Source organism: Haliotis asinina, chromosome 11 (genome assembly GCF_037392515.1).
Source record: "Haliotis asinina isolate JCU_RB_2024 chromosome 11, JCU_Hal_asi_v2, whole genome shotgun sequence".
In the NCBI taxonomy this organism is placed as follows: domain Eukaryota; kingdom Metazoa; phylum Mollusca; class Gastropoda; order Lepetellida; family Haliotidae; genus Haliotis; species Haliotis asinina.
In genome coordinates this window covers 39833579-39844864 of record NC_090290.1, presented here as the reverse complement: position 1 = coordinate 39844864, position 11286 = coordinate 39833579, and the positions used below count along the sequence as shown (strand labels likewise).

Here is an 11286-nt window from a genome sequence, read left to right as displayed (position 1 = left end):
CATGCGAATATATTGAAATTTTGTCGTAACCAAGATACGGTATTTACTTACCTGTGTAGATCATCTCGAAGCCGTCAAAGGGTTCTGGCGTTTCCAGGAAGCGCCATTTCTTGTAACGATTTGTTTTATTTTTAACTTGGACAATATGTTTAGCTTCTCAATAACCAACTGGTCGTAAAGAAATGTAGAATGTTAAGTGTGTCTTCGTTTCCAAGTAGATCTAATCAGGTAATATTGGTCTGGACCCGGTAAAGGCTTATCTGTAATATTTTCAGTGTACTACCGCAGTCGATTTCAAATTATTTCCAACATACGTCGAAGCCCAGGTGAGGTAAAGGTAAATAATAGATATGCAGGAATATGTTCGACTTTTTAAAATATTTGTCAAAATGACTTAAAAGCGAATAAAGGTGTTCTGTGTATTTAGAGAAAAGATAACAAAAAAAAAACCGATCCGGTTTGTTACGTACTCATGTTTGCAGATTTTGCGAGGGAATATAGACCGCATGCATCGCGTTTTTGTCCTTCGACGTGACAGCTTGTCATGCTTTTGCGCAGGTTTCTGACGCGAGCCATCGGTGAACTGACTTGAAAGTATTTTAGAAATACTGAATATTATTTTGAATATTAATCATCCAACGAACTCAGCTTTCATGATTGTGATAATGTTTCACTAGAAACTAGTTCGCAAAAAGGGTATTCTGCTTCACAAACGCATGGCTTGATGTTACCCGAGAAAACACAGGAGCTATACGCTGAGTCACAGTCGGGACTTACTTTATACACAGTTTCTTTGTATCAAATTTGAAAATTTCCTTGTGTTTACCAGTGTAATTGTGAAAGATTCACTTCAGCTTTGAGGTAAGAGGCGACTAAAGGGATCGGGTGGTCAGGCTCACGGACTTGTATGACATACCTCACCGTATGCCAATTGCACAGATCGATGCTCATGCTGCTGATCATTGGATTGTCTGGTCCGGACTCGATTATTTACAGTCCGCATTAAATAGCAGGGGTTATGCTGCGTGCAGCGAAAAATTATCCTCACGCACTAGCCTACTCTCTCAAACCATGAACGATGTAACTCCAGTCGAAGAACGTTGGAACAGAATCAATATGTTTCTATGAGAAATGGTCGGGCAAGCAGGAATTTGCGACCGAATAGTCCCAAGTGTACCACAAGTAGATCATATCTAAGTAGTTAAAGCAGGCTATCACCGGCTCTCATAGTCGGTCAATGCTTGTGTAATATTTCAGTGGAGATTCGTCGCTGTATAGACTGTGTACTTCAGGAAAATCAATAACAGATCTCGCATTGAGGTTATAAAGTGTTTGTGTGTGTATGTGTGCGCAGGAGCGTGTGAACATGTGTATATATGTGTGTGCGTGGTGTGTGTTGTGTGTGCATGTATATGTGCTATGGTTGTGGGTCGGTTGTGATATTTTTAGGAAATCCAGCAATGCTTTTTTATGTATATGTTATTTATTTATTTATTTATTTATTTATTTATTTTAACGATATTTTGTATGACTGCATTGAATAAATACCATCTGTCATGCCATGCTTTAGTTACCGAACTCCTAGACAAACAGTCTCCCGGCATTGCTCGCACAGTGAAAGCAGAAGTGATTCCGGGAGACTGTACTCTGGAGGCCACTGCATGCAATGGGTGCAACAAGCGTGGATTACGACGTCTGCCTTCAGAACATCGCAAGAACAGTTATTCCAACCACATAGTGACGAGGTCAGGTCTGAGTTCATACACTTTTTAAGTTCAAAGTGCACTTGGGTTTTATTTTGAAAACACATGTATTGAGCACATTATTATGTAAAAACATAAAACGCAAACCGATTTCAACTGCAGGTAATTTGTTAGTCACGTTACGTAGCTACAGTTTCTGGTACAGGTCAACTTTTGTAGGTAACTACCAATGAGATGTCCATTCGCAACTACTCGTGCCATTCCGGCAGTGCGGATGGCGCCTCGTACCCCCACGTGACCATGTCTAAAACTAGGCCCTGTCTAAGCGCAAACGGGCATGGAGACAGAAGTAGTTCACGAACCTCTAAAAACGGCTGCTAGAATAATGCAGTCATTCCCTTTGTAAATATGTTTCAGTTTTGAACGTTGCTCATTCTGTAGCTCAAAGTTGATGTTTATGTCATAGACTAAATCGTTTCAATAAGTTTCCTTAACCCTCTGCTCCTGGTGAAACAAAACGCATGCTAACTGCCAAGGGGGCCTGTCAGGCCCAGGTGCTAGTAAACTTAAAGTTTCAATCCAGTGTCTGCTGCCTAGGATGTCAGATGCGTTTGGCAATTCGTTTATTAGGAAAAGGAAGGACAATGAATGAATTCATGAGGATCGTTGAGAATAATGGGTAAGTATTTGCAATATTTTCACAAATTGGATAAGTTTATTAAGTTTCAAAATTTTACAGTTTATTGATCACAGACCTTTTAAACCAGTGATATTTAACTAAAAATGTGGGGTTTTTTTATAATGATATCTTTGGTTACAGAGACAAAGTTCCACAGGGTCTTTATCACATCCTCATGCATCATGGAACCAGCCGTCAGGAGGTTTATAGATATATGTATGGGCAGCTTGTGGTAGGTTTTGTTTTTCTTTTAGTTTCGTTTTGTTGTTACTTTAACATTCGCTCTAACCACATGTATAACATTACAATATATAGTTTACGTTCAAATTCTTTATTTAACATTTCAGAATGATTTACATGAAATTTACAATGTATATTTCAGCATGGTGGTAAGCTTGCGACTCCTGGGTCTACCCTAATCTACCCCCTCGAAATACGCAATGTTGTCCGACAACGTTTTGCCGATGCATCTTCAGGCCAATATGATGCCCACTATGACAAGAAAGATGATGTAAGTAGAGCGCATATGTAACTCTTTACAGCTCCGAATGATTAGTTTTGTAATGACTATAAACTCTAACTATGTCAGTATGCCAGTTATTGGATTTTATGAAAGCTATGTTATTTTGCAGTGCATCAGGCTGACCATCAAACAACTTATTGACTTTCCTTGGCGACCACCAACCAAGAAATGTGACCAATGCAAGACCACCAAGAGTCAAAAGGAGCGCTACAAGCCCTACTGAACAAAACATAATTTCAAATTATCTGTAATATTCAGAAAAATAAAGCTTGCCTTTTAAATGAAAAAGAAAGATATTTGTTATTCCATTATTTCTTTTGATAGAACACTCAGGTACAATATTTATGCATTGTCAACGTCAACCTGCCAAAACCTGTCACAGAATTTAAACTATAAAACAGTAAGCTAAACATCTGATAATGTAAAATGGCTGAGCTGCTGCAACAGTCAAGGAGTACAGTCATCACAGACAATTTTCATGGTACTGTGTTCCTTGCAAACATTTCTGGTGCAACTGTCGCATCTTTGTTTGGACTTTCTGTCCTTGGACGATGGACAAAGGCAACACCTCCTTCTTCTCTTTGGGCTGGATGGTTCTGTGTCCTCTGCTGTGTCAAAGATCTTGGAAATCTCAAGTCGAACATTGGCAGTTGTTCTTCCTTCATTCCTGCGTTTCTGTATCTGTGGTGACATCAACTGTTCCGCAGTTGTCCTCAAGAATTCCCTCCTTCTGGAATCATGGAAGTATTATGAACTAATAGAGGGACAGGTAAAGAATTACAAAAGGTGGCAATAGGGAATAGCATAGAGGGTTGACAGATGTTTACAAGATGAGACACTGAGAGGATTAATTGAGTGGGAGACAGACGTGAGGAAGAATATATATGAGAATGAAATATGAAATGAAATGTGAGCAGAAGAGATAGACAATTGTTAGTGAGAGAATGTATGAGAGAATATATATCTACAGAGAAGAGTGTAAGAGAGTGCAAGAATAATATCGACACAATGCACCTATAGATGGAGAACAATGAGGTACAGACTTAAGTTTACATGTGAAAACAGTAAAGAATATGTACCTGCTAGTGTTTGTGGATTTCCACTCAGGATATTTCATTGTCCACACTGTAAATGCTGCAATGCCTGCTATGTCCAGCATATTTGTAAACATAACAAGGGGCCATCTTCTTGTCCTTCGTTTGGTTGTGTATTGGTGGGCCATGTAATCCATTGTGTCCACACCACCCTTGGTGCTGTTGTAGTAATTCACAATCACTGGCTTTTCTTCTCTGATGAAGCATCAATCTCTCGCTGATTGTGCATGGTGCTGATCAACCTCACGCTGTTGTTGTTCTTGCTTTGGTACTGTACAAGGGTTACTTTATCTTGAAAGGCAAAGCGCGATTCGTAGAGTTGCATTCCCTTTTTCCATGTAAATTCTGGAGGTAGAAATTTTTTATTTTGGCGCAAAGTTCCAACAAATGTGAGCCCATTAATCAGGAGATCACCAGCCAGATCACGACAAGCAAAAAAATTATCAGCAGTGATATTTCTGTGAGAGCCAAAGAATGGCCTGCACAAATCTAGTGTCAATGACCGTCCAAGTCCAACTTGTCTTTTGGTTCCTTCTTTGCCTAAATAAGGGATACATGAAAGTGGATAGAATGTTTCCGAGTCAACTGCCCAGAATAACTTTATCCCATATTTATCAGGTTTGGATGGGAGATACTGAAGAAAACTGCACCTGCCGCGAAAAGGTACAAGTTGTTCATCAACGGTAATATTGACGCCTGGTATGTAAAACCTTCGAAGGGACAACTCAAACTTTGTCCAGATGTCACGTATTGGTGCAAATTTGTCCTTAGCACGCCTTTGGGAACGTGAACATTTATCATCAAATCTCAGAGCAGCAAGAAGGTCTCTGAATCTTGTTTTACTCACTGTGCATCTTATGATAGGTGGCCCATACGATGTGCTCCACAAAGTATCAACATCCACCATATTTTGCTTCAAATGACCACAAGCTAAAAGTATGCCAATCAGTGCAAATATCTCATCCCTATCTGTATTCAGCCACTCAGATGCTTCTTTACCCCGCTCATCATTTCTCTTCTGCCCCTCTGCATTTGTGTATTTGACAATGATGTCTATAATTTCCGTACTAATGTAGGCCTGAAACATATGAGATTCGGTCGATATGTGGTCCGTGTGTATCACTTTCTTCAAAGGACCGCGAATAACATTATGGGCAGGTGCACGACGTTGAGTAATCGGTTGACTATACCACACACTCCCATCTTTACCAGCGTATTTGATGGAATTTTCAGCAGCAGCACTACTGTCAGTGTCAGACTCTCCTGTATCAGAGGATTCAGAATCTTCATCACTTGATGGCAAATACAAACTATCTCCTGAATCACTTTCAGACGCGTCAACGTCGAGGATACGCCGTGAACAGCCAGCCATTTCAATAAAGCCACATGTAGGAATTATGTTTTAAATGGTTCTGCACAAAAAAGTGACATGAATGTGTTGCACGTCACTGCTGTGAAAGATGCCAGTCCCTGCAGCAAAGTCCTCACTTCATGTGATATCAGTATAAAAAGTTACAAATCAGCCAAGGCACTGGGCCTGACAAGCCCGCTTGGCAGTTAGTGTGACCTTTTTTTAAAAATCGCTCTAATAATTATGAAAATGCAAAGTTTTTGGAAGAAATTTAGAGAATATGTATAAAATACAATTAGAAAAAAAGTCATAAAAGCATGTGAAAAAACATCCAAAGGTAAACTCAGAATCACCTTTTAAATGTCATGCCGGGCCTAAGAGGCCCCGAAAAAGGATCAGAGGGTTAAAACTTCATTTATTCAAACGATCTATTTGTTTCAATATAAGTCCAAAGTGCACCGAAATTCTATTCCCTACGTCTATGTAATGTATTCGGCAAACATTCGGTGTATCCCCTCTTATCATAAACCCCCCTCCGGGCAGGACCCTTAATTCTCAAACGCTATCAATACGTGTCAACTAACACCTCCCTACGTCGGCGAATCTTACATATGTACATGTGCATGGGCCAGTGACCTTGCACAATGTGGCGTAATGGCCCTGTGTATAAAAACCTGACTGATATGGTCAGCCAGCGAGACCATCCAGTGAGACTATCCATGGAGACTAGATCATCGACAGAAGTGGACGGATTGTGCGTCTAGTCGTGGTGTCTCTTGTCCACCATCCTAAACTACCACCCGAGAGCAAACCACCACAGACGCTCTTGGACATTTATATTGTACTGTGCAAATATTCACGAAGGTTCATGTTTCGACGTGCGTACGGGAACGAGTCTTGTAGGTCACATTCTCTTCCTACAGTGGTTACTTGTCACATCTTCCTACGTAACCTCTGTTCTGATACGAACCTTTCATGGTGCGAGTGTTCAAGACTCGTGATTGGAGGCAAGCATATTTAGTAGTGCAATCAGCGACCTTGTTTCGAAAGTGATCGTTCGAAAGATCTCGGTAATTTCCGGATGCATCGTGAAAACTAGAACCTCTTGCCGAGCGCGATACTCAAATGATTCTTCTAGACAGAACTCAGTCATGTCATTTTTGTTTCTCCACATTACTTGCATTTGTCAAGTTGAATCTAAGTCGATGTAACACGTGTTCTGATTGGGCAGAAAAAAAGGGAAATAAATCTGCTGCCATTTTTTGCTGCTAGGGGATTTTATGGGAACTCAGGTAATATGGCCGTATTAGAACAGAGGTTCGTAAGAAGATATGACAAGTAACCTCTGTGGGAAGAGAATGTGTAGGTCACTGAAAGAGGCGAGTTGTTGTGAGGTGCCCGCTCACGCGGGAAAACAGCTCTTTCAGATTCGTCACTTAATAATGCAAGTCCCCTTCAGTCAAGCAATATATATACCCGCATGATGGTGAACACTCCAGAGAAAACGGTGTCTCACCTACCGCTGTGATCAGTGCCTCCGTCTTCATTCCTTGGCCACCACTGTACCTGCTCAGACTATTAGCAAGTTGCTACATTGAGATCAACGAACTCATTGTGCTTATTATTTGCCATGAATCCTCTACTGCTAATATTATGTCTCGATTCTTTGACTCTCGGTTAAGTGAGCGAGTGAGTAGTGTTACGAGGCTCATAGCAGTATAGCAGAGTAATCACGTGCACGTGACTGACAAGCCACTCATGCCGATAATCAATAAACTGTTACAACTACCCTTTATATCTGTAAGCACTTGACTGTTCAGATATTCCTTAAACCAACAATCAGTTTACTGTTCAACCAATCCTAATGCTAGTATTTACTTGACAGTTCAACAACCCTCCTTTACCAGTAACCAGTGTATCAACTGAAAGACAAGGCAAGAAGAAATTAATAGATTACTGACCACTTGGAGAAATACACATCTGGCCTTGATAGACAAAATTGTTGCTATCAAGACATTGGCTTTTTCAAAATTAGTTCATATTTGTAACACTTCACCTATCCCCTGAACATTTATCACGGTGCTAGAAAGTATATTTTATTCATTAAAAGTCATCTGAAATGTCAAAAATAACAAAATCCAGGAGCACTTTAAGAATAATTAAACGGTATTTTAACAATGCCCAAACTTCCAATTTCACGACAACACGAACAATACAAGCAATATAATTAACACGAAAAATGAGATATCTGAAATCAGACATGTCTGCGAGCATAATAAGCTACAGGGTAATATTCCAGAATTTTTTTATATTTAGCTGGCGCTGATGTACACATTTATTCCCATTGACAATCCTGGCTGACCAATTAATCTAGAAAGCAGAATACAACCCAACATGTTTATTCAGATTATATACACTTGTAATATAATTGCTCCAGTGAGCTACAGTACCAGAGACTATTACAACAAACAATTACGACTCTGACGATATAAGTTACATTCATATACAATAAAGTACGTTTATAACACGTTATACTTTAAAAAAGTATTTTTTAAAAAGACTTTTTCATTTCAGTTTGTTGAAACAGCATTCCTTTATGACGCGTTTGGTATAAAAGAAGTCAGCATACATGGTACTGGTAATATGGAAACACTATAGCTATAATCTCTGGTTCTCTGTTGTAGTTTCAGCACAGCTGCCCTTTCACAGAAGGTCACGTCGACTGTAGCGACTCGTCGTACAGCAAACCTGTGGGAAACAAAATAGTCATCATGCCTACGCCTGAATGAATGTAATTTTATTACGCTTTTGATTTTATCCAAACCAGTTACAAAGCAGGAAGAATACCCGTGACGATCCGGGTTAAAATTGGTCTACAGCAACCCAGAGTTGTCGTAAAAGGCGACTAACGGGATCTAGTGGTCAGGTTCGCTGACTTGACTGACATAACTTATGTTATCCCAGTTGAGTAGACCGATGCTCATGCTGTTGATCACTGGAGTCTCTGGTCCACAGAGCTAGAATATTGCTGAGTGCGGCAAACAAAACACACGGACAAAGGAAGAATGCAATAAATGGGCTCCACACATTGTACCCATGCAGAGAATTGAACGAGTCTGCACCAAAGCCACAACATAAACATAGCCATTTCAGTTTAAGAATATGTACAAATTACGTCTACGTTTCGTAAAGGTTAAGTCATTCACAAGAGTTCAATTTCCTAAACGGGTTCCGTATGTGAAACCAAGTCACGCAAACCACTCCAAGCACACTTTGAACGTAAAGTACTACACATATAAAACGTGCATTTAATCCACAAATTACCGAAAACAGTCCCAAACCTGTCACCTTTTCGGAGGGGTAACCCACTGGTTAAGGTGTTCGCTCGTCAAGGCAATATTTGCGAAACCCATCACTGGTGTCCCTAGCTTTGGTATAGCCGGAATATTGCTAACGGGGGCGTAAAACTAAACTCACTCAGTCACTCTACTCCCTCACCTGCGATGCATGCTGTCATAAAGCAGGCCATCTGCCCAGTGATGTTAGCTCTCAGTACATATTTGGTGATGGTGGTTCTCCGTTCAGGGCACAGTGCGATCAGCGTCCCCATGGCAACACCAACAGCTCCAATGTGATTGAGTCCACATAAGGCATATGTACCTAGCACCTCAGACCGTTTCTGAAATACATTGGGAGAATGAGTGTCTATAGATTAGATATGCGGTTATGGCTGGCGATTATTATTGTGTACCCCATTTGTGACTATTTAGAGTGCTACATTCTGATTCGGCATATTCACATGTTTGCGTTTGTTGTTCGTACTCAGCTAAATTCCACAGGTGATTTTAGCGCAAAAACTGGCATCGGTTATATGGTATATATAGTTACTAATGGGGTAATCACACAGCGTTAGGCATTTATACCTAACTGTCATAATGGTTTTACGTACGTACATTAATTCACCGAAAACAGGTTTACCTCATGCCAGTTTGCCATTGGCGTCCTTGGCAATCTGATGGGACAGATTTCTTTTATAACCAACCAGATTGCTAGGTCTTTTCAGTGCGAGTAGGTCAAGGCTAATGTTATCAATGGCGCGCGTGCACGACACAGACCTTTTGGCGAACACGAGGAACACTCCAGTCTTTATCAAAGAAATACACGAACTTGACACGAGTTCGAAACATTCCTGTACATTCAAGTATTGGGTTTTTCTGTTCCATACTGTCACAGACAGATTTTACTAACTAAAGGCTTCACAAAGTCGACAACATATACGATGGCAATGGAATCCTCATCTAGTGGCAGCTTGTTATCATATCCATCAAAACTGCACTTTACAACTGTTAAGCAAACGATTTACTGTCCTGCTGATATATTTCTACACATGAGTGTTGGTTAGCTATTTAAATGGCGTGACCCTAACGAAATTTATACACACTGAACGAGAAGCAGGCATTCATCGGATCCTGCACTAGTGACTAAGTAAACGGGCGGCATTACGTAGAAAGTTTATCTGAGACATGGCATATAATTCTGGCAGACTGATGCACAAAAACACCGTCAAACAATATGGAACAAAATGGTCGAAAGTGTACTTGAAGCAACAAGGATCCACAGTGAGTCCTAAAGTAGAACATTGCTTCCATGTAATTTGGTAATCGCTCAGGAAATGTCTGTTGGAGTATTTGAAGCTTTGGGACGGTTATAATTGATGTATATGGGGGTGGTGATGTTTTATATGCTGTACCATGTACTATCATCTGTCCAATATTTCAAACATAACTTGTGATACAGTTCATGTTTTGAAATATGATGACACCCATCACGGTTAAATTCGCCGTGACAGATAATGTTGAAACTGAAATTGCTTTAGGAAAACTTGACAAGGTGCCAATAATGACATGAGTTTACAGGCAGTGTACAAGCACGTAGCAAGCTACTGACTTCAAATTCAACGATGCTGCGGATAAAAAAGCCGACAATTACCGTCCTTCAATCCAAAACACAAAGATACAGCAGAGAACGAATTTATGAGAAGCTATATTGAGCCCTGTATATCAGCTTTACCATGGAATCCAAAAGAGGAGACAGTTACGACTAAGTATTTGTTTGTTAGCTATATTCCAGCAACATATTCTTGTATTTCCTCTCAGAGAATGGTATCCATAGGATGATTTTCAAGACGCTTCACTGTCTGCATGGCGATGTTATGTATATCGACGTAATTGAATGGGGAAGAAAGATGTGTTTGACTGTTATACCAGTGTCAGACAAGGCTGTCCACTTACCCTATCATTTTCTCAACATTTCTAAAAATCCTGAATCTATGAATTCCAGTCCAGTTAATGAAATTTAATGCCTCGTATGTCATCCGAGTACTCATGGATCATAGAGGATATTACGTTAGACATGGAAAAACATCTACGACACAGGCACAGATACTAACTTCAAGAATTCCGCCGACCAAGGTTACATTGGTTGCATCTAATATTACATTGCCATCTTGCCAATGCCAGGTGCCATTGTGTACCAGCTGATATTGCTCAAGATCCTTCCTGTTGATGACCAGTCTTCCAAACTCCATAAATCCAACAAAAGAATTGGCGAAGATTTTGATCCCCATTAGTTCACCTATCTTGAAGAGGTCGACCTTGGGGAAGCCCATTATGTACGCCAGTGGATAGAACATGTAGGAACAGAGAAGCTGTGGTAGAGAGAAAAAGAGTGTCATCGAAACAGTAACGGCGACATTAGGGATTGTTCACATTGTTTTCACTCTGTATTCGACTAACTGATTGGTTACGTTTATTGTTTAACCGCACTCAGCAATATTCCACTCAATAATGTCAAATAACTCATTTCCGATTGTATGTATTTCATAAGCATATAGACACGAATGATCAGCTTTTAGAGTGAAGGCAAGATGTTAACTC

The 11286-nt window shown here is 40.2% G+C and overlaps 1 protein-coding gene and 1 long non-coding RNA gene across 3 annotated transcripts in view; one reads left to right on the top strand and one right to left on the bottom strand.

Moving 5' to 3' along the window:
• Positions 1-2344: 2344 nt before the first annotated feature.
• LOC137255701 (uncharacterized) lies at positions 2345-2833 on the top strand. The gene is made up of 3 exons (XR_010954530.1): positions 2345-2382; positions 2524-2614; positions 2765-2833. It is a non-coding gene; the product is annotated as an uncharacterized lncRNA (long non-coding RNA).
• Positions 2834-7733: 4900 nt separating this feature from the next.
• The window catches only part of LOC137256556 (solute carrier family 28 member 3-like), a 29045-nt gene continuing 25492 nt past the window's right edge, over positions 7734-11286 (bottom strand). For both annotated transcript variants that reach the window (XM_067794415.1, XM_067794416.1), the window contains exons 10-12: positions 10800-11057; positions 8849-9029; positions 7734-8098 (exon numbers count right to left, since the gene is read on the bottom strand). In XM_067794415.1, the coding sequence (XP_067650516.1) occupies positions 8064-8098; positions 8849-9029; positions 10800-11057 (474 nt within the window). In that variant the 3' untranslated portion in view covers positions 7734-8063. The remainder of the gene's footprint in view (positions 8099-8848; positions 9030-10799; positions 11058-11286) is intronic.